Genomic DNA, 24,237 nt, shown 5'->3' with positions numbered 1-24,237 from the left:
CTTTCAGACCAAATTTCTTCTCATTAGTAGCAGTCTCAGCCTTGGCAATACTTAAATATTGAATTCCTTGGTGATTTAATCTCTTTACTTTTATAGTATAGTTTAGATGAAAGAAAACCCAAGATGATTTTTTTTAAAATCTCTTTTTATTTTATTCTAGAGGACCGTGGTGATATGAATACAAATACATTTCTTTGTCACATAATTTAATAGTAATGGGGAGAGGACAAGTAAAATTTCCACGATTTGTCTTTGGATAAGTGGGGAAGCAGCATGGCTCAGTGGAAAGAGCCTGTTGGGAGTCAGAGATCATGGGTTCGAATCCTGATCTGCCACTTGTCAGCTGTGTGACTGTGGGCAAGTCAATTAACTTCTCTGTGCCTCAGTTCCCTCATCTGGAAAATGGGGATGAAAACTGTGAGCCCCACGTGGGACAACCTGATGACCTTATATTTACCCCAGCACTTAGAACAGTGCTCTGCACATAGTAAGCGCTTAACAAATACCAATATTATTATTATTATTATAACAGGAAGCAGTTTGACATACATGCAAATTTTAAAATATTTATATCCCAAGAAAAGGTTTGCTATGGCAAGAGGCAATATTGACTATTTCTGTGAAGATGAATATATAAAGCAGAGAGTAAGCTAGTGCTGATTTAAAATCCTGAAGATGCACTCTCCTCCAGCCCCTTCCCCAGTATCTAAAGCAAAAATGCAAGGAATTATATTGTTGTGGAAATTTCTTCATTTTCTCAATTTTCTCTCAGATGTTACTGCCACCTTAAAAAAATCCAAGGAATGATTCTTTTGGAGAAAACCAAGGAGTAAAAGGATGGCTATAAAGTCTACTTTTGGTTATTTAAATGTGGCTGATAAATAGGGGAAATGGGATTATGTGGAAGATCGGGACAGAGAACAAACAGTGACTAACTGACGGCCACTAGAAAGAATAGCAGTTTTGCTGGAAGTTTTCAGTTTACAGGAAGTCTCGTTGACTTTAGTTTCCCCCACAGAAAGGTTAAGCATCTTGCAGAAAGTAAATAGGAGAACTGCCATGACTTTTGATGCAAACACCAGGCAAAGAGATGCACATGACAAACAGCGTGTTACATTGAAAACACAGCATGGTATGATGACTCAAGCACCATTTTGTGAAAATATAGTGTTTTCATGCTGCATTAGAGCATCTCTTTTTCTGTGGTATTTGTTAAGTGCTACTATTGCCTGGCACTTTACTAAGCACTGGGGTAGATACAAGCTATCCAGGATGGACACAATCCCTGCCCCACATGGGGCTCACAGTCTTAATCCCCATTTTACAGGTGAGGTGACTGAGGCACAGAGAAGTTAAGTGAGATGCCCAAGGTCACACAGCACATAAATGGGGGAGCTGGGATTATAACCCAGGTCCTTCTGACTCCCAGGCCCATGCTCCATCCATTAAGCCATGCTGCTTCTCCTTCTCTTTCTTCAGGGGGATCCCAGAACCCTCCATTTCCTCCAAAGCCTCTATATTTTCCTTCCAGGTTAATTCCAGGAATTAATCAATGACTGATGAACTCTGGTGTCCTGTCTGAGCTGTGGAACTTGGCAGTGGAAGTGGTGATGGTGGGAAACTCGACAGTGAAAATTACATTTAAAAAAAAAACCAAAGAAAAGACGTAAAGGTATAATAATGTTGGCATTTGTTAAGCGCTTACTATGTGCAGAGCACTATTCTAAGCGCTGGGGTAGACACAGGGGAATCAGGTTGTCCCACATGGGGCTCACAGTCTTAATCCCCATTTTACAGATGAGGGAACTGAGGCACAGAGAAGTTAGGTATGTGGTTCTGCATTGGTAGCAAGCAGGGGACAGGACACGTCTGTTGAAAACTGGTCAAATGGTTATCCTGGTCATGACTAGACTTTCATCTTCAACCCTATGCCTTCTTTTGATAGAAAGGATATGCCACTTCATCATCTATCTAGGAAGACTAATCATCCTTCCTTTAGAATCTACAACTCTGGTGTAAGAAAAAATGGGAATTTTAAAATTCAATATCCAGAGAACAACTCAGTCATAAGATTCAACACTTCAGTATATAAAGTATTTTACATTTCTTGAACTAAAATCCTTTCAGTCTTGTTAAGTGGCCCAGGATGAGGATTTGCAAAATGATCATCAGTTAAAGTGAAACAGGTGAATTATTTGGGTTTAGTTTGGTTCGGGGGTCCTCTAACTAGAAACCACACTTCAGCTTCCTTCCCCTATGTCATCAATTCATAACAATTTTAATGGGTGTGTTTTTTCCTATGCTTAATAGCTGTAGCTTTTAAATGGTCCCAGCAAGACTTGACAGGAAATGCCCTGTTGTCAACTCATTGCTCATTCTAGTTTGTGCAATTACTTGTCTGGTAAGAAGGATTGCCTCTCCCTTCTATTTGTTTCATCCTGAATCTCCTTCCTTTTGTTCTCCTTGCTCCTTTGTTGAATTTTACAAATTACAGGTTCCCAAACTCTTGGCTCTTGGCAGAAACTGAAACCTGGGTCAGATTCAACCCTTTTCTGCCTCACTACTCCACTCCTCCTACTTCCTAGGTGTCACCTTTTATTTCATTCATTCAATCGTATTTATTTCCTGCGTGATCTTCACAATATTCAAGTGACCCCTAAAATTACCTAAAATGCCATACATAGGTTTACTGTGTGCTAAACTAGGTACTCTTTTCACAATTTCCAGAGGATTGTTTTGAAGTCTGACACAAGGAACACGTAATGTTGAAAGCACAGGAAGTGAAGACCGTACTTGGTCTTAGCCTTCTAATAACAGAATGGTTGTCTCCTTTGGGGAAATTATTCCAATCCCTTAAAGTCTATTTTAGCAAGAAAAATTGAACCAACTTGGGTTAAGACACATTCCTGCCTTCCAGAAGAGAGCAGTTTATTTCATTCCCAAGGTAACATTGGTCCTTGTGGGTGAGGAGTCTTAAAAAGCAGCCACATTTGTCTTTCTCCATCATGTGCCAGACCTGGATCTCCACATGGCAAAGAAAGCCTCAAATGCTTCCTTCCAAACCTGATTTCAGAGAAGTGAGTTAATGGAAGATCCATTCTCCTCACACTCCGAGGCCTTTGGAAGACTGTGTGATCTTTGACTCCCAAGGCTTGAAACCATGTTGGAGAAATCCAGATCCTGCCAAGGACCATGGACTCCACCAGGTTACTGTGAATCATTGAGACATGGCAAGGTAATTCTTACTTCACATAGGAGAATCGTTGAAAACCCCACTCACAACAGCCCAGAGCTTCTATGTTGCCATGCCTCTGGGAGGTCACAGAAGACCATTCAAAGGCTGGGGCAGCTTATCTTCTCTCACCTAACACCACCCTTCCTTCTCTCCCCTCTACACAGGGAACAGATGGGGGTGAAGGGAGAACCCCAACTAGGACCCATGTTATGCACCATCCTCATAGCACGGAGGCTCTGGGATCTTCAGGGGCTACTGAATGCCTGGATTAGACTCTACCGCCCAACACGGTAGAGGTGAAGTTCCACCTACCATCTTGACTATCTAAAACATCAGGAAGGTTGTGGCAGTTCCTCACCCAGGACTGTTTTGCCTTGATAGTCTACCTACCCTCAGCCCCACAGCACTTACGTACATATCCATAATTTATTTTAATGTCTGCCTCCCCCTCGAGACTGTAAGTTCCTTGTGGGTGGGGATCATGCCTACCAACTCTGTGTATTGTACTCTCTCGTGTTTCTGCACACAGTAAGTAATCAAAAAATGCCACTGATTGATTGGTGATCTATCTAATAATGAACCCAAACACAAAGTACTGCAGAGTTTTATCTCTATGTTTTAAGGTTGATAGTTTTAGTTGAATTTTAATTTGTTTTCACTGTACAATGGATTATATTTGTGTTGTATGTATCTGCTCTCCCCACTTTGAACTGTGAGCTCCTGTGGACCAGGGGCTGTGCTTTATTGATTTTTGTGTAATTGCCACAATGCTTTGTACAGAGTTTCATTCACTACAATAACTTAATAAATGTTAATAATAATGCCAATGAGAATGTAATGATTTCGTATACGCAGTTGTTCTTCAGAGTCAACCATGATGACTCTGTTGGGAAAGTTAACTTATGGAGTGCAAGTGTGGCTGAAAAGTCCAATGCAGGATCAACAATCCTCATCATTTCATATCCACCTATAAGTTGGTTGTCCTTTGATGTATTGCCATGTTTGTTATTTGCTGGGATTAGTGCTGTTTTCATTTTTGCCTATCTCAACATCTTCTTGAAACTTCTACTCCAAAAGGAGCCACTATTTTCCCGATTGTGATATGCCACAATTGCTTCTTGTTTTCAGTGTTCATATTGTCTGAATGAACATGACCCTACCGTACCCTTCAAATATTTCCTCTGCCTCCCGTCCTCTTGGCTGCCCCAATTTGACTCACCATTCAGCAGATCTTTGGGAATCTTTCTGTCTTCCAGTCTCAACATACAGCCCACTCAGGGACCCTGTGAAGAGAGGTGATCAGAACTTCAACACTTTAAGAGTGATTTTGTTCTCTGATTTAATTATTTATGATTTTGTCTTGCCACTTGATGTTGAGTTTGGGCCTCTGATTGACCAGACAAATAGTTGAATATGGTATTTGTTGTGGGTCCAGGTCTCTCAAATTCAGAGAAAGTTGTATAGCATAACTCCATAAATCTTCAGTTTGGTCTGAAGCCTGATTTGACGGATTCCATGATGCCACCAAATCTTGTGCACAAGGCCTCATTTTCAAGTCATAAAATGCACATTGCCTTATATAAAACAGTGTAAGTGAATTTGCGTGCAGTGCCTACAAAACCCAAGATGGAAGCAACTCCACTTAAAAAATAAGGCAAAAAATTTACTTATTTATTTCATGGTACTTCCATGAAATGAGATCCCCCACCTTAAAACACAGAGAAGTGAAGTGCTTGTCCAAAGACATACAGTAAAGTCTGTGGCAGAACTTTACTTAGGATGCAATCAATTCACAGTTCTGGATCCCAGTCCGTTGTTGAATATGTTTTACTAGCATAATATTGATTTTGAGGGGTTTTGCTTCTTTTCCATGATGAAGTCACGAGGCATAGCAATCTCCCAAAATATACCCTATTGAGTCTTTTCTGAAGTGTAACTACAAGGGCTTTCTGACCAGGATCCAAACCATAAACCTCAAATTTCTGTTTTTTTTCCTTGCAGCATCTGATAACAGTTGGTGGCATGATGTTGCTTGCAGTCAGTTTAGGTGAAACAGGAAACAAGGAACCCTTTCAGTGCAGGTAAATAAATGAAGGCAGAGTGGGTTTTATAAAGGCAGGAAGCTGAGTAGTGAATCATTGAGGCTACTGAATGATCACAGTGTAAAAGATCCACTTAAAAGATGAAAAGGAGATTCAAAGAGGTAAAATTAATTATATAGTTTGGTCTTTAATGAGGAAGAATTAGAAAAATTCCTGGAACAAACTGTGTTTTGAGGAGACTGAACAGGAAAATTAGATTAAATTCTGGAAACCACTCAGGATGTTTAATACCAAACTGATAAACCACATATAAACAATGGCAATTCACTCAAGAATTCTGATAGAATCAAGAAGGGATGTTGCAAAACTCTGGGCAAAAATATGTAACCTATTGTGACAAGTGGATACTGTACTGGAGAACTGGCAAATTGCCAACATGGCACCAAAGTATTAAAAAAAACTTATAGTGGTGATTCTAGGTATATAAACCTGAGTCTCACATCCATATCTAGAAAATTTATAGAATTTATAATCAAGCCAAGGATTAATTAAGCACTTGGACCCTGGCTCTGCCATTTGCCTGCTGCGTGACCTTTAGTAAGCCACTTAACTTCTCTGTGGCTTGTTTTTCTCAGCTGTAAAATGGAAATTAATTATCTCTTCTTTCTCCCACTTAGACTCTGACCCCCATGTGGGACAGGGACTGTGTCTGATCTGCTTGTATTGTATCTACCCCAGCACTTAGTAGAGTTTTTAGCACATAATCAGGGCTTTACACATTCCACAGTTATCATTATTATTATTATTTACTTAACCAAATCTGTTGGGGAAAAACAACATGACTTCTGAAGGTGAAATAATGCCTCACGAATATTCTCAAGTTCAGTGAAGGGCTCAATAAATGGGTGACTAGAGGCAAACCAATTGGGAATAATTTATTTAGATTTGAAAAACTCTTTGCCAAGGTTCCATATCACGGATTTTTAAAAGTGGAAGAAGCAGAGGCCTGGGAGTCAGAGGGCCTGAGTTTTAATCCTGGCTCTGCCATGTGTCTGCTGTGTGACCTTGGGTAAATCACTTAAACTTCTCTGTGCCTCAGTTAGCTCATCTGAACAAGTTAATCAGGTTGGATAAGGTCCATATCCCACGTGGGGCTCACGGCCTAAGAAGGAGAGATTAGGAAGGGGATTCAATCCTACTCCCTCCTACTTAGGCTGAGCCCCATGTGGGAAAGGGACTGTATCCAACCTGATTAACAGGGATTTACTCCAGCGGTTAAAACAGTGCTTGGCACATAGTAAGCACTTAATGAGTCCATAATTATTCATTACTATCATTAATTATTAAAAGGATTGAGTGATAACAGAATTGGAGGCAAATCTGTTGTAGATAGAAAATGTCAAAGATGGCATCATGTGGTTCCTCCAAAGAGGCTGTCATTGCCACTGACTGAGATAGAGTCCTGAACTAGGTGGATCACTGCTCTGAACCCAAGAGTGATCTTTCTTATATCTTCACAATGTGTTATGCAATTTTGCAACATTTAAAGGGGCATTCGCTGAATTGATTTATAAAAGCATTGTAGATCTTCTAAAACTAAATTAATTTTTCCCATTGGTCTCTGGCCCCTTAATCACATTATCCCTAAAGCCTGGAACTTCCTTTTCCCTTTCTTCCACCAACCGATCAATCAATAGAATTTATTGAGTTTACTCTGTGCAGAGCACTATACTAAGTGCTTGGGAGAGTACGACAGAATTAGAACACATGATTTTTGCCCTCAAGGGACTTACACTCTAGTGGGGAAGCAGTTTCTAAAATAAATTACAGATAGTGGAGAGTTTGTGCACGTAAGTGCTATAGGGATTAGAATACTCACAGGCTTAAGTGAAGCAGAAATGGAGTAGGGAGATGGAATTAATCAGGAAAGGCCTTCTAGAGGAAAAACATTTTCATAAAGGTCTCAAATATGGGTAGAGAAATGGTCTGCAATTAGTTGATACCCAATACAACCATTTGTATTACTGCTTAATTCTTAGGATAAGATGGAAAACTACCTTTCTAAAACTGGGCTCCCCAAATGATGTGGTAACAGAAGTACTACTTTTTTTATTCTGCTTGATTTTTTAAAAGTTATTGCCATTATCCTTTTACTTTCTTTGAATGAAGAACTGAATTGTTACTCCTACCTGCACACTGTAAGAGCCCAATTTTTCGGAATCTAATCAATCAATAATAATAATTCTCACGGGCATCTAAATGGCCAATGTGCATGTTTGCTAAAAAGTCATTTAAAACCACATCCTAACCAAATTCCAGATCTTATGGAGAATAATAATTGAGATGTTTGTTCAACACTTACTGGGGGCTAAACACCATGCTAAGGGCTGGAGTAAATACTAACACAATCAGATGAGACACAGTCCTTGTCCCACATGAGGCTCATAGTCCAAGAGGAAGGCAAACAGGTATTGAATCCTTCATTTTACAGATGAAGAAACTGAGGCACCTAGAAGTTGACTTGCCCAAGGTCACAAGGCAGGCAAGTAGCACATCTGAGATTAGAACCCAGGCCTCCTGACTCTCAGCCCTGTGCTCTTTTCATTGGGCCATGTTGCCTTTCTCTTTATCTTGTTCTCTCTCTCTCTTTCCGTGTGTGTGTGTGTACATATATACAAATATATATGTGTATATATATATATCCGGTTTAAAGCCATGAGAAAGGAAGGGCTTGTTTCAAAACCTTTAATATTTCAAGACTGCATACTGTTTCATAGGCTATATTTGTGTATGTGTGTGTGTCTATGTGTGTATGTGTGTGAGTATACACACAACATCCTGTTTCAGTTCCTTAAATGATGCAAATAGATTTATGGTTGTAGGACTGATTGTCATTTAAGTGATTGGGTAGATGTATTACTGAACTTTGTTTCTGTAAATAGTCCACTTATGTTTGCTTCATCTATAGGTCTTCCAAAGCAGTTTGATCACTAAAGAAGCATGGCTTTATAAAAAGAACCCAAGGCTGGAAATCAAGAGACCTAGATTAGAGTCTCTGCCACTGGCCTGCTGGGTGAGCTTGGGCAAATTGCTTATGCTAGCCTCAGTTTCCTCATCGGTAAAACTGGGGTAAAGATAAATTGTCAGCCCTGTGGGGGACAGGGACTATAACCGATCTGATAACCTTCTATCTGTTTCAGAGTGTGGTACATAACGGGCACTTAAAAAATTAAAATAACAATAATAGTAAAATTGTGGCATTTGTTAAGTGCTTACTATGTTCCAGGTTCTGTATTAAGCACCGGGTAGATACAAGAACATCAGGTCCCACATTAAGCTCTCATTCTAAGTAGGATGGAGGACTGGTATTGAATCCCTATTTGCAGATGAGGGAACTGAGGTAGAGAGAAGTTAGGTGATTTGCCCAAGGTCATATAGCAGGCAAGTGGCAGAGCCAGGATTAGACCCAGGTCCTCTAGATCCCAAGCCCAGACTCCCTCCATTAGGCCACACTGCTTCTCAAAAAAATCCATAACCCTTATATTACACAAGCAATGGTTTTTCTCGGTCCCATTTTCCTGACTGAGCAAACTCGTCTAATAATAATAATAATAATAATGTTGGTATTTGTTAAGCGCTTACTATGTGCAGAGCACTGTTCTAAGCGCTGGGGTAGACACAGGGTCATCAGGTTGTCCCACGTGGGGCTCACAGGCTTAATCCCCATTTTACAGATGAGGTAACTGAGGCACAGAGAAGTGAAGTGACTTGCCCACAGTCACACAGCTGACAAGTGGCAGAGCTGGGATTCGAACTCATGACCTCTGACTCCAAAGCCCGGGCTCTTTCCACTGAGCCACCCTCCTTCTCTTCTCCTCTGCTGCATGCTTCGGGGATGGAAGAGAAAACTGGTGAGGAGGAACATTCTTCGATTGGGACCCAGAAGAAAAGTACCAATGAGCCATTATTCCAGAAACAGTATTAGGAAAAATGAGGACCTAGGTGCTTTTCTGATTTCCCGTTATTTGCATATGGAGCCATCGTGATGAGTTCCTTGGCATACTACTCCACCGGCCTGACGCTCTCTTATTTGAATAAGGACTGATAAAAAAAGGAGCTTTTAGCAGAAGTTTGACTTAAATAGAAAGTAAGCTTACCCGCGACCTAGCGTTTTGTTTGGCTTCAGCTTGGATCAGTGAAACCAGACCCAAACCTAGGGCAGTACCAGGCTGCCAATCGATCGATAGAATTTAATGAGTACTTACTATGTACAGAGCTCTGTACTAAGCGCTTGGGGGAGTACAACGGAATTAGCACATAGTAAGCGCTTAACAAATACCACTATTATCATTTCCCTGCCGTAATGAGTCTAGAGGGGGAGACATATTAATATAAATAATTTATAATCTATAATTTAAAGATATGTACATAAGTGCTGTGGGGTTGAGGGTGGGACAAATATAGTTCAACCCCGAACTGGAGAACCTGAGAGCCAATCTGGAATTTGAGTCAGGTTGGGATGAATTTTTTGAATTGGGCGATTTTATCCAATACCATCTTTAGAGACTGACAAAGCAGAGTGCCCAGAGCACTAAAGGTGGCAGGGGCACCAAGAATACCAGAATGGGAATGACACTCCTAAATTGGGGTGGGCAAAAGCATCTTCTATTATAATACGTTTCTACCCTGAAATGTATCTGACTCTGTTCATGCTCTGGTATTTGAAGTCTACATAGGCGATTTTGAGCACAGGTGAGGGATTTGCTGGTACTTCAAATCCCAGAAATACTCAGAGGATCTAATTCTATCCTTGCCCTCCCCCTCCATCTTCCACCCTCAGACCCAACTGGAAATTCATCCAGGCAGTGGAAGAGGGGGGTTTCAAAACATTTTGCTCCGAAGGTTCTCTCTTTCCTAATGCTAACTCGACTGGCATTCTTGGGGTTAGGCTGAGATGTCAGGGCTGAGGGTAGGTGGGAGTCTGGAGGTGAGGGGTGGAAGGACGGGGATGTGGGGAAGGAGAGAAGAGCAGAGGCTGGGGACCTTAAGGGGAAAACACCTGCTGGTTCAACTACTTTCTATTTCTGGTTATTCCATATATTTAAGGTGTCAGCCCTTCCTGGCTTGAAACTCCCTTGCCTGGAGCCCAGCATTTTGTAGGGCCCATGAAAGACTTTTGTCACAAGTTCCCTGACTCATGGGGGCCCCCAGTCTGCTGGTTGCCTCTCCCTAACTGACTACCTTTCTGGAAGCCTGCCTCTCCTCATCCAGGTTGTGATGAAATAGATTGGTTTCAACATTCTTAATAGGCTTGTGTCATGCCCAAAACATTGAGTTTGAAAACAACCACAGTCATTTCCATTAATTCCTTAACTTCTCTGAGCTCACCATGTCCCCCCAGTTCCTCCACTCAGCCCATCCTTGTCCTTCCCACCCAGCACTTCCTCCGCCCCTCTTCTTCCAACCCCTCCCATTCCTCATGCTGTCCCTCCCTGCCCATCCCCATTCTTCTTTCCCAGGGTTGTCCCTCATCCCCTCCCCCAATACCCCCACCATCAGCTCACTTCCATCCAATCCCTCCCCTCCCCTTATGGTGTCCTCTCCCCAACCTTCTCCCTCAAGAGTCTCAGCTGAGTGCGGCCTGTGAAACCCCTGCTCCAGCATGAGAAGGTTTACCTTCATCCTTGACCTGTTCCTGACCCACTCACTGATCCTCCGCACCACCACTGAAACCTGGCTCTTCCCAGATGACACTTCCTTCCCTGCTGCTTGCTCCAGAAGGGGTCTCACCTTCTCCTATTCCCCAAAACTCAGTGGGATAGGAGGAGGAGTTGGCTTCCTTCTTGCTCCCCAGTGCTGCTTTCACGTCATCCCACCTCCTTCTCTTTCCCTTCCTGTGAAGCCCCTATCATCTGCCTTTTCCACCCACTCCAGTTACCAGTCATGGTCATCTGATGCCCCCACCAGGTCCCTCCAGGTCTGAACTATTTTGATCCTTTCTCACGTTCCCTCTCACTCCTCAACTCCAGTGACCTTCTGCTCTACTCTACTTCAACCAGTCACTAACTTGGACTGACACAAGATCTCCTCTCTAGTCATTATACAATTCTGCCCTCATCGACTCTGAAATCCCTCTATCCAACTGTAACCTCACCAGCCTTCTCTCCCACAAACTCCCTGCAAGTCCATCCTTTTCCACACAGAGACCTCTGATCTTTTGATCCCCACCAAGTATCAAAAGTAACCATTTGCTCTCCATACCCAATCTACCTTCTATATCAACACTGTCCCTCCTCCACTGAACTCAATTCCCTCACTCTCCTGTCCTTCCATTGATCACCCTGGATCACCTCTTTGGTACGCTTCCTCCACTCCTGTGCTCAAGCTATGGAATGCGGTTGGTGGAAATCCAGATACCAGGCTGACCTCATCCATCTCAAATTCATCCAACAGACAATTACTCTCCACCCCCTTATAGATTTATTGAAGTCACATCTCCTCTAAGAGGCTTTCCCTGATTAAACCCTCCTTCCCTTTTCTTCCACTCCCTTCTGCATCACCCTGATTTGCTCTCTTTATTCACCCCCACTCCCACAGCACTTATGTAAATATCTGTAATTTATTTATTTATATTTAATGTCTGTCCCTCTAGACTGTAAGCTTGTTGTGGGCAGTGAATGTGTCTCTTTATTCTTATATTGTACTCTTCCAAGTGCTTAGTACAGTGCTCTGCACACATTAAGCGCTCAATAAATATGACTGAATGAATGAATCCTCACCTATTTTAATCCTGGCCTCTTCTCCACCAGACATACCTTTCTATCCTCATTGACTGCCACACCTACTATTCATGTCAGCTGTTTCAAATGCTTAACTTCCTTCTCAAAACCCCTTTTCCCTGCCCTCATCTCTTTCTCCTAATGACCTAGCTACATACTATTGATAAAACTGAAACCAATCTTCCCTGCTCCTTTCCAGCCCCTCCCTTCTGCTACCCCCTCTTCAACTCTCCCATCTTTCCTAGCAGTATCTCATGAGATCTCTTGCCTCCTCTCAAAATCTACCCTCTCAACCAGTGCCTCCGACCCTAACCCTTCACATTTTGTCAAAACACTTTCCCCCCCACCCCCATCTGCTATCTTCAAGTGTTCACTTTCCAATGGCTTCTTCCCCACTTCTTTTAAAGATCCTCATTTCCCCTACCTTAAAAAAAACCCCAAAAAACCTATTTTGACCACACCGTCCCACCCACCTCCTACTTTTCCTCTCCATACTCCTGGAGTAAATTGTCTGCACCCACTGCCTCCAAATTCCTCTCCTTCAATTCTCTCTTTGACCCCCTCCAATCTTGCTTCCACCCCCTTCATTGCTCAGAAACTGCCCTCTCAAAGATTATAAATGATTAATAATTTAAGATAGAGGGGAGCGGGCTGATGGAGTGCTTTAAAGCCAGTGGAAAGGAGTTTCTGTTTGATGAGGAGATGCATGGGCAACCACTGGCGGTTCTTAAGGAGTGGGAAAACAGACAATGTCTCTGTGGGAAAATGACTTCCTAATTTCCCTGGACAACAGCCTTTACTCCATCCTAATCCTCTTTGACCTCTTAGCTGCCTTTGACACTGTGGACCACTCCCTTCTCCTTATAACATTATCCAACTTTGGTTTCACTGATACTGTCCTCTCCTGAATGACGGTATTTATTCCTGGTTCTCCTCCTATCTCTCTGACTTCTGCTTCCCAGTCTCTTTTGCAAGATCCTCCTCTGCCTCCCTCCCTCAAATAGTGGGATTCCCTCAGGGCTCAATTCTGGGTGCCCTTTTATTCTCCACCCACTCTCTTGGACAACTCAAATGCATATATCTGTAATTTATTTAGTTAGTTATCTATATATATTAATGTCTGTCTCCCCTTCTAGACTGTGAGCTCATCATGGGCTGGAATGTGACTGTTGTTATATTGTCGTCTCCCAGGCGCTTAGTACAGTGCTTTGCACCCAGGAAGTGCTCAATAAATATGATTGAATGAATGAATGAATGAATGAACTCATTCACTCCCATGGCTTCTACCACCATCTCCCTCTCCAGTCCTGACCTCTATCCTCTGCCTCCTTACATTTCCTCCTCTCTTCAGTACATCCCTACCTGGATGTCCCACCGACACCTCAAACTAAACGTGACTAAAATAAAACTTATCTTCCTACCCAAACCCTGTCCTTCCCATCACTGGAGACAACACCACTCTCCTCCTATCTCGCAAGTCCATAATCTTGGCATTATCCTTGACTTTTCTCTCTGTCAATCTGTCACCAAATCCCGTTGGTTCTACCTTCATAACATTGCTAGAATGTGCCTTTTCCTCTCCCACCATACTGCTACAAAGTGGAATTAAAGCACTTATATCCCACCTTGAATACTCCATCAGCCTCTTCCCTGACCTCCTTGCCTTCTGTCTCTCCCCACTCCAGGCCCTACTTGACTCTGCTGGACTGGATCATTTTTCTAAAAAGCATTCAGTCTCTCTCTCCCTGCTCCTCAAGAACTCCAGGGGTTGCCCGTCCACCTCCTCGTCAAACAGAAACTCCTTACGATTGGCTTTAAAGCACTCCATCAACTTGCTCCTATCTTACCTTGCTGATTTCCTATTACATCCCAGTCTGCACATGGTTTCTCCCCCAATGCCAACCGACTCACTGTATGTCAGTTTCATCTATCTTGCTGCCAACCCCTCGCCCATGTCTTCCCTCTGACCTGGAAGTCCCTCACCCTTCATTTATGTCAGATCACCACTTTCCCCACCTTCAAAGCCTTATTAAAATCACATCTCCAAGAGGCCTTCCCTAAGCCCTCATTTCCCCTTACTCCCTCTCCCTTGTGCATCACCTATGCACTTGGATGTGAACTTTTTAAGCACTTGATATCCACCCCACCCTCAGCCCCACCGCACCTTTGTACATACCTGTAATTTATTTTAATGGCTATCTTCCCCGCTAGACTGTAAACTTCTTATGGACAGGGAACTTGTCTACCAACTCTATTGTATGGTACTTTCCCAAGCATCTAGTATAGTGCTCTGCACACAGTAAGCACTCAATCCCACTGAATGACTAATTGATTCCTTTTACATACAACAGAAAGCCAATGAACCAAATGCCTACTGGAATCCATAAGCAACAGCAACTAGCTTGGATAATCCAAAAGGATGCAAATCTTAGATAACCAAATTGGACCAACATAAGCATGAGATCACAAAACCTACTTTCATTCAGTTATTTGAACTTTTGCTACCTGAAATAGCCTTACATCTAATCGCTGGTTATGGGACAAGTAATTTGTTTTTCAAACCCTAGGAGACCCAAAGTGCTTTTGTCCCTTTGAAAATCTGTTAAACTGAATTGGGTTTATTAAGTGTTTTAAAGTTTGAAAAATTCATTTTACAGAATTGGGCCTGATGCACTTAAAGGATCATGTGCTAAAAGCACTTTGGGATGATCTTAAAAAAAAAAAAATGAAGTTTGTTCCCAAGTTCTGACAGGCTACTTTTCTGGAGTTCTTAAATAAAAGTTTGAAAAGTTCATTTTATGGACCTGGACTGGGTGCACGTCAAGGATCAGGCGCTAAAAGCACTTTGGAATGATCTTAAAAAATGAACTTTGCTCATGAATTCCGTAGGGCTACTTTTTGGGTTCCTAAGACAACTGTAGTTTTCCGCTTCAATCCGCAGCTGGGGCCTCCTGAACTCATTCAATAGTATTTATTGAGCGCTTACTATGTGCAGAGCACTGCGCTAAGCGATTGGAATGGACCATTCGGCCAGATAGAGACCATCCCTGACCAATGATGGGCTCACAGGCCTTCCCAGACTGAGCTGGCCCTTTTCCCTCTGCTCCCTCTCTGCCCCCCCTTCACCTCCCCTCAGCTAAGCCCCCTTTCCCCCCTTTCCCTCTGCTCCTCCCCCCTCCCTCCTCTCAGCACTGTGCTCATTTGTATATATTTTTATTACCCTATTTATTTTGTTAATGAGGTGCACATCCCCTTGATTCTATTTATCGTGACTAAGTTGTCGTTTTTGTCCGTCTGTCTCCCCCGATAAGACTGTAAGCCCGTCAATGGGCAGGGATGGACTCTATCTGTTGCCCAGTTGTCCATTCCAAGCACTTAGTTCAGTGCTCTGCACATAGTAAGCGCTCAATAAATACTATTGAATGATCGGGGGAGACAGCAAAGCAAAACAGAACAAAACAAGAAACAAAATCAAAAACTCTAATGTCCCAATGGATAAAGGAACAAATAATAATAATAATAATGTTGGTATTTGCTAAGCCCTTACTATGTGCCGAGCACTGTTCTAAGCGCTGGGGTAGATACAGGGTGATCAGGTTGTCCCTCCTGAGGCTCACAGTCTTCATCTCCATTTTACAGATGAGGGAACTGAGGCACAGAGAAGCTAAGTGACTTGCCCAAAGTCACACAGCTGACAAGTGGCGGAGCCGGGAATAGAACCCATGACCTCTGACTCCTAATTCCGGGCTCTTTCCACTGACCCTTGCTGCTTCTCTACTAATACCATTATAATAATAATAACAATAATGTTGGTATTTTTTAAGCGCTTACTATGTGCAGAGCACTGTTCTAAGCGCTGGGGTAGATACAGGGTAATCAGGTTGTCCCATGTGAGGCTCACAGTTAATCCCCATTTTACCGATGACATAACTGAGGCCCAGAGAAGTGAAGTGACTTGCCCACAGTCACACAGCTGCCAAGTGGCAGGGCCGGGATTTGAACCCATGACCTCTGACTCCCAAGCGCGGCCTCTTTCCACCGAGCCACGCTGTTTCTCTTTATTATTATTAATAATGATAATAATAATAAAACGGGCGACTTTGTAGAATTCTGGCAGCAATGGGCGTGCAAGGCGGCCTAAGTGCGAGGCCCTAGTGATCGACTGTCCTTATTGAGCCCATACTGTGTTCGATAGTATTTATTGAGCGCTTGGTATGTGCAGAGCACTGTGCTACACAATACAAGGGAATAATTGGACACGTTCCCCGTCCGTGTCGCTGCGAGGGGGCAGTTATTTGCCCTGTGGGATTGGGGGCGCGGGCCTTGTGGCGACCCCGACCTCCTCATCGCCTCAGAGGATAATCATGTTGGTATCTGTCAAGCGCTTCCTATGTGCCGAGCACTGTTCTAAGCGCTGGGGTGGACACAGGGGAATCAGGTGGTCCCAGGTGGGGCTCACAAGTCTTCACCCCCATTTTACAGATGAGGGAACAGAGGCACAGAGAGGTGGAGGGACTCGCCCCCAATCACACAGCTGAGGCTGGCTCTTCGGCCCACAATCCCCCGCGCCTCCGCCCTTGGCCAGAGGGCGGGGGCGCGCGGGGGGGAAGGGGGTGCTCCCTCCGAGCCTGCGTGTGCGCTTGTGTGCGTGTGTGTCCTCCTACCTTACCCCCCCCCACCCACTCCTGAACTTTACCACCTTGCAGAACCCGGAGGAGGGGGATTTCTCCGGGGCCGCGTCGCCCGGGGCGGCGGCGAACCGGAGCCGCCACCCGAGCGCCACGGAGGCGAGCGAAAGGCCGCCGAGGGGGCGGGGGCGGGGGCGCGCGCGCGAGCAGGGAGGAGGGGCGGGGCTAGAACGGGAGGGCGGGCTGGAAAGGCGCGCGCGCGCGCGCGCAGGTCATACGTCATGCTAAGGAAATCCCCCAGTCCTCCCCCCGTCCGTCGGGGGTTACCTCCTCCGACCCTTCCCCCCCCCCCGGCTCCGCCCCCCTCCGTAGTTTCAGCGGGGAGCGACAGACGGCGGGGCGAGAGTGGGAAGGTGCGAGCCACCGGGCGGAGAAGAAAAGAGGGAGGGCGACGAGGAAGAGGGCAAGGAAAGGGGGGAGAAGGACTGGCCGGCGGACCGTCCGCTGCCTTCCGCGTGCCGCCGCCGCCGGGCCCGTCAGCTCGGCCCTGCCTTCCGCGCGCGCCGCCCTGAGGGAGCCCCAGTCGCCCGGCGGGACCATGGCCACCGGTGAGTCTCCCCTGCCCTCCAAAGGGCCCCGTCGTCGGCCACCCGGCCTGTGGGCCCTTCTTTTTCTGGGGGGGGGGGGGGTTGCGGGGCGACGCCGCCGAGGCCTCGGATGCGCGATGAGAGTTTCCCCGGGGAAACACTCGGGTTGGGAAGTTTCCCCGCCAGCCTGACCTTTCCCGCCCTCCGCCCCTCAGCCTCCTGTCAGCGCCCCGGGGGTGAAGACCCGCTCACCTCCGGGAACAGGCCTCCCTGCCCCCAAAACCATCTCCACAAAACTTCCCGGGGCTCCCTGACCTGCCATTTATAATAATAATAATAATAATGTTGGTATTTGTTAAGCGCTTACTATGTGCCAAGCACTGTTCTAAGCGCTGAGGTAGACACAGGGGAATCAGTCATTTAAATCACTGTATCGATTTATATTCATTCGATAGTATTTATTGAGCGCTGACTAGGTGCAGAGCACTGGACTGAGCGCTTGGAATGGACACTTCGGCAGATAGAGACCATCCCTGCCCATTCATTCATTCGATAGTATTTATTGAGCGCTTACTGTGTGCAGAGCACTGGACTAAGCCCTTGGAATGGACAGTTCGTTAACAGAGACCATCCCTGCTCATTCATTCATTCAATAGTATTTATTGAGCGCTTACTAGGTGCAGAGCACTGGACTAAGCGCTTGGAATGGACAGTTCGGCGACAGATAGAGACAATCTCTGCCCATTCATTCATTCATTCATTCAATAGTATTTATTGAGCGCTTATCATGTGCAGAGCACTGGACTAAGCGCTTGGAATAGACAGTGCGGCGACAGAGAGAGACCATCCCTGCCCAATGACGGGTTTACAGTCTAATCGAGGGAGACGGACGGATAAAAACAAGACAACGTAATCACGATAAATAGAAACAAGAGGATGGACACCTCATTCACAAAATCAATAGGGTGATAAAAATATATACAAATGAGCACAGTGCGGAGGGGAGGGAAGAGGGGGAGGAGCAGAGGGCATTCAGTCGTATTGATTGAGCGCTTACTTTGTGCAGAGCACTGGACTAAGCTCTTGGAATGGACAATTCGGCAACAAGTAGAGACCATCCCTGCCCAACGATGGGCTCCCACTCTAATCAGCGTGGCTCCATGGAAAGAGCCCCGGCTTGGGAGTCAGAGGTCATGGGTTCGAATGCCGCCTCTGCCGCTTGCCAGCTGGGTGACTTGGGGCAAGTCACTTCCCTTCTCTGTGCCTCAGTTACCCCACCTGTAAAATGGGGATTTAAACCGTGAGCCCCATGTCTGATCATCCCCAGCGCTTAGAACAGTGCTTTGCACAGAGGAAGCGCTTAACAAATACCACCATTATTATTATTAATCGTGTCTAATTTCTAGCGATGCCTCTATTTCTAACGATGCCTATAGTCGTCCACCCTCCCTCCCCCCGGCTGAACTCACTGCGAGCAGGGACTGTCACTTTTTATTGCTGTCGTGCCCTCCCCAGCGCTTAGTACAGGGCCCCGCGCAGAGTAGAAGCTTAATAAATACGACGGGATGAATGAGTGAATCCGTGGGCCTGGAGGGGAGCGGGAGGGAAGTTCTTCGGTGAACCCGAAATTGCCTTCCGTGGAGGCCCAGGGTTTGGGTTATTCGACGTGAAGGGGGGAGAGGAATTCACCAGGGTAAATTCAGTCAGTCGTACGGTGTGCCAAGCACTGGGCTGAGCGTTTGGGAGGGTACAAACGAGCACCGCCCTTCCCGTTAAAGGGATTTCGGGGTGCTGATGGCAGGGCTGAGATCGTGCTCGGAGACCGTGCCCCTTTCCCGGGCAGTGTGGGGCAGAACCTCTTCGAACCTGGCACATTGTAAGGGCTGGACAAATATCATAATTATTATCAATTATTATTATTGTTCAGGGAAGGTCCACATTGGCTCTTGGCTTCCCCTCCGCAGCCTGTCAAATTTGCACTCTCATTTGAAGGAGGCTCTAAATCTTCGTCGGTCTCCCCCACCATCCCCCAAATTCCCGATTCCTCTTGGGAAAAGAGAATTAATAACACTTCTAAATGACCCCAAATGGGTCTTTTGCCGTGGATCAGTCTTTTGGTTGTGGGGGATCAACGTTTTAGCAGAGAAGAGGAAGTAGGGAAGAGAAAGGATTCCATTTCTCGATGTCGAATGGGACAGTGTCACCATTGCAGCCCGAAAAGGAAGCCGGTTTGCTTTTCATGGCATTTGGCTATCGGTTGGGTCTTTTTAAATGCGGTTTTCGTGAATCCGAGAAACGGCCCAAGCCGATTTAAACTTTCCCTCAACCCTCACAGTAATCCCAAGTGTCAAACTATCTAAATCAGCAACCCGAGCAAAGCCAAACGGGTTATTTGTCAGCTCTTTAGCCCCCAGTCTGCCGGGACTGACCCCAGAAAATAACTTCAGGTATTGATCAATCGATCTTTTATTATTCTGATAAGGGATGCAGGTTGGACCATTTGAAAATTGTCATCCAAAGATTTTTAGAGGCAGAACAAAATATAACACTTGTATTCAGTCTTCGTTTAAATTGGTTTTTTTAAATAAGCAGAGAACAACACAAATGTTTCTTTAGTGAGTCTGCCGTCTTTTGTGTGGACAGCCCAAATGTAATTAAATGAAAGAATCACAAAACCCGATTGTGATTAAATGTGAAAAATTAAAGATCCTTACTGTGGAGCAAATATTTGATGAATTAGTATTCTAATGCTAGGATTTTGAACAGAATTATTGTTTGGATAATTGAATAATTTAAGAAAGAGGAGAACTTTTGTTTTCCTTCAAAGGGGATTTCAGACTAGATCATTGAAAAAAATTTACATTAAACTGTGTTTCTAAAATGGTTTGATTATCTTAAATGAACCATTGAGGAATATAGTTATTCTAAGAGGGGGGAAAAAGTATAAATTGTGACATGGAAACTAAATTTGACCCAATGAGTCAGGCTTTTCTGAGGTTATGGGGACTTGAGAACTGTTTAAAACAATAATCAATGGAGGAAGATCTACTTTGGTAGTGTATGTGATTTTACTATTTTGCAGTTGGTTTCATTTTCAGCTTGTTTTTGACAATGATAAGTGGTGCTATATTTGGTTTAGTTGAGTTTGACAGTATTTAAGATTTTATACAGAGTGATAAATCAAATAGCAATTTTGAGTCAGGTATATAAAATCTCATTATATTAACAGTAGTACAGAGTAATAAAATGGTTTTCATATTTGATACTTCAGCACTTTTTTACTTTTTATAACTTTAACATGGACATGCCAACAAAGTGATGTAAGAGGAAATGACAAGGGAAATATGCAAGTAATTCCAGACTTTTAGGCAGTTAGGTAATTCCAGGGTTTGTTTGGTAATTTATAGCCAAAGTAAGGATTTAAGATGTGCCCTTCAGGGATCCATGGAACTATTTCAGTAGGCTTCCTGATGTTCCATTTTCTAATTATTGATTTGGGATTTCATAGAATGTGAGGAAAAATGTTCCCAAGGCTGACCAAACTTTCTATGGTAAACTGATCTGTGTTTTTGTTCAACAGAATGTTAGCAAATTAGGTCCTTTCTATTGGATATAAAAGCATCTCTGAGGCCTTGATTTCATTTTCTGTTTAAATTAGAATAGAGATCAAAATTAATTTGGGTCCAGAAATGTTTGTTGCCCATTTCTTGACCCATTATTTTCTGAAAATTAGTGACTGGAGATGATTTGTTTTTATTAGGGAAGTTCTTACTTCCTTCTATTCTTATATTTTCTTCTAATTATAATCCTTTAATGATGTATGATGACTAACAGGAAGTATGTGAGGAAATTATTCCTGTAACTATTTAATTACTAAGACTAGTTTTCTAAAGTATTTCAAGGAGAGTTAAAGGTTTTCTATTTTAAAAAGGTAAAATGTGGATCATCTTAAGGTGCATAAATCAGTAAAGCATTTTTGATTAAGGAACTTGGATGCCAGTCTAGCACTTCTGTGAATATCACTTAACCTTCAATTTCTGTTCTTATGTATGTCACTATCTTCTGTTCTTTTCAGAATAGGCAGTCGTGTAGGCTTTTTTGCTTTCTTAGAAAAATGATTAATGCTCTACTTTCAAGGGAGAGAGTGGTAATGTCGTGGATTTGGTGAAATATGTACGAGAGGGGGGTGGGGCGGGGGCGGGGAGATACAATAGATCCATTCCTTTCCAGGCAGAGTGAAGATATAAGTCAGCATTCACTAAATTCATATGTGTTGAGGGAACAAGGTACATGTGTTTTGGATTTCTTCTGTGTGTACAGGGAGCAAGGAATGGATAACAGGTGTGGTTCAAGCTCCACTGTATGTCCGACTTCCCTGTAGCTCCCTACTCCTCCAGGCTCAGGGGGAATGTAGCCCCACCTTCCATGTCACTTCACTGCATTTCTGTGGTTTCCTCACTGTAGAGCTTGGAGTCTGGGCTGGAACAAAACACAGGCAGTTATTTACCTAGAAGCATTACCTTCTTGGACTTGATTGCCCTTGGAGTTCTTGGAAAAGGCCTAATTTTATAGAATGTCACCTGTCAAAGATTTTACGGCTATTCTTCTTCCTGCTTGTTACCTTTAGTCATTTTAGGACATTACCTGTGCTGCCTTTGAGCCAATGGCGCCTTATTTGTGCCAACCCTAATTTATGTTCTGAACAATTCATTTTTGTTGAACTGTACGTAGCTGTTAAAAGTTACAGTCATTTTTGACTACATAATAAGTACTTCTTGTTTATTGTGTGGGTGCAGTACAGTACTGCAACTGCTGCTAGTAACTAGTCATTACTGCTGTAGATACTCTTCTGGTTAAAACATTGGTTTTATTTCATCTTATCAAATTTTTGTATCTGTATTATTGTTCATATTTTGGGATTGCCTGTACTGAATATTTCTTCGTTAGCCACATTCTGGTGGTTTTTGGTTTTTTTGTTGTTTTTTTTTTTGCTTTAATGCTGAGATAACATGCGTATGACACTCTAATTCTCTTGGTGTTTAATGGGTTCTGTACAGAATTCGAAAGACAAGAATATGGAGTAGGGTATTGTTTCAAATTAGACTATAGCTATGAAAGTGTTTTTCAAATAAACATTAGGGATGTCGTAGCGTTTCTTTCCCTCCCAATCCCACTGGAGTTCCCTTACCGCCACTCTAAGGATGGATGTTTTCAGTATTGAATATTTTTAATGAGAAAATCACCTAAGCACTGTAATTATCAGAGGGAAAGTACTTGATGCCAAGAAATGTTAAATATTATTCTGGTAAACGATTCACTCTGGAGAGAGGGAGATCAGGGCATAGTAGGACAGACTTGAAAATGGTATTTTTTTTTTAAATCAACAGTGTTGCCGGTGGAGTCCAATGAAGAAAGTTTGATTAATTTTAAGAGTGGTTCATGTAGTGAATGTCTAGCCTACAGAGATGAGGAGAGCTGAAACATATGCAGTTGTTTTTTTTAACAGATGTTTCACTTGGCTTAATGGGAAATAGTGCCCACAAGGGCATCATGAATTGGGGAGGTTATAGTCAATATATGGAATATAGAGTTCTTAGCACTGATATCCTAACAGAATGCTGGAAAGTCTTTAGCCTCATACTTTTACTCACATTCCCCCCCACCCCCTCTCACAGTCACCAGTAGGGATGTGGGAGGTGGGAAAGCTTGAGTTGGGGTCCTGAAGATCTGGTTGCCAACAAACAGAATGTGGCCAGTCCATTTTTAAATAATTTAAATCCATGTAGCTGAGATGACTCAGTCCCTTTTAAGACATTCTTTTAATTGGCTAAAGACATAGTGAAATGATGTTATATTTAACTCATCTACATTACTTTTTCCCTTTTTTTCTTTAATTTTAATCTCATACTCTTCTTGATGTCATTAGATGTCATTTCCCACAGAAACCTTTTAAGAAGTAATGGGCTGAATTTTAGTTGACCTTTTGTTCAACCACATAAATTCTTTTACCATTAGCAGTATTTTCAGAGTCAGATTTTATTGGTAAATGGGGAAAATTGTGCTTTTTTAATAATTCATGTTAAGCATTCATTGTTTAATTGAAGCAACCTTGTTCTTAAGCTGTTTGGTTCATTTCATTAAAATAAATATTGGATTTTAACCACAATTACTATCTACAGTAATTTGAATATGAAAGCCATGTTAGTTTGAAATTCCAGGGACTGGAAAAAATGGATTAAAAAATATAAATTATCCAAAGTATGTACCCAGGAAATTTTAAAGACTAATAAAGTATCTGTGAGTTAAGATGCTCACCAGAAGTTGCTTTGATCTGAGAATTGTTATTCTCTGGGAAAGCACTTGGAGTTGTTTAGAAGATAAAGCTATATAAAGCCAAGTTATTATGATTAATGTACATATAATAAAAACAGAAAATATGTCAACGTAAAGGAATTATAATTAGTCATTCAGTTACTTTATTTGTGCTTTAATGATCAATAAATAATAACAGTTATGTAGACTAGTCAATATAGACTATTTACTATATTATGAAATACTTATATGTGTAAGCAGCATTTTACAGAACCTCTAGTTTAATTTCAATCCTATATTTGATACCCCGCATCCCAATTTTTAACCCATCTCTTCTTTATCTTGAGGAACAAAGTAGAGTTTGTTTTATTCTTTTCCTTGGTCAATCAAACACTCAAGTTAATTGTGTATTGTTTCTGCTGTGCAAAGCAGCAGAGCACAGTGCTTGCAGGAGAGGTGAGTACAGAATTTTCTGTTTCCTCTCACTTAAAACTATTTCAAAAAATCACACAAGCAGGAAGGTACCCACACATGTAAGAAGACACCCACCCCACACCCCCACACCCTTTACTCTTCCCTTCCACTGGTGTATACCTACAGATACATAGGGAGACATTTCCATAAATATATCCAGACACACCTATAGCAGTGCGT

The 24,237-nt window shown here is 43.1% G+C and overlaps 1 protein-coding gene and 1 long non-coding RNA gene across 2 annotated transcripts in view; one reads left to right on the top strand and one right to left on the bottom strand.

The window, feature by feature from the left end:
* Positions 1–16,839, bottom strand: part of LOC120638594 — a 29,444-nt gene extending 12,605 nt beyond the window's left edge. The window contains exons 1-2 of the long non-coding RNA XR_005660322.1: positions 16,756–16,839; positions 4,455–4,518 (exon numbers count right to left, since the gene is read on the bottom strand). This is a non-coding gene — a long non-coding RNA (uncharacterized LOC120638594). The remainder of the gene's footprint in view (positions 1–4,454; positions 4,519–16,755) is intronic.
* A 219-nt stretch (positions 16,840–17,058) lies between these two features.
* REL (REL proto-oncogene, NF-kB subunit) overlaps positions 17,059–24,237 on the top strand; it is a 40,438-nt gene continuing 33,259 nt past the window's right edge. The window contains exon 1 of the mRNA XM_029072528.2: positions 17,059–17,292. Coding sequence (XP_028928361.1) covers positions 17,283–17,292 — 10 coding nt within the window. The 5' untranslated portion in view covers positions 17,059–17,282. The remainder of the gene's footprint in view (positions 17,293–24,237) is intronic.

Source organism: Ornithorhynchus anatinus, chromosome 9 (assembly GCF_004115215.2).
Source record: "Ornithorhynchus anatinus isolate Pmale09 chromosome 9, mOrnAna1.pri.v4, whole genome shotgun sequence".
Taxonomy (NCBI): domain Eukaryota; kingdom Metazoa; phylum Chordata; class Mammalia; order Monotremata; family Ornithorhynchidae; genus Ornithorhynchus; species Ornithorhynchus anatinus.
Note: the sequence above shows the minus strand (reverse complement) of the source record. Positions and strands in the feature narration are given on the sequence as shown.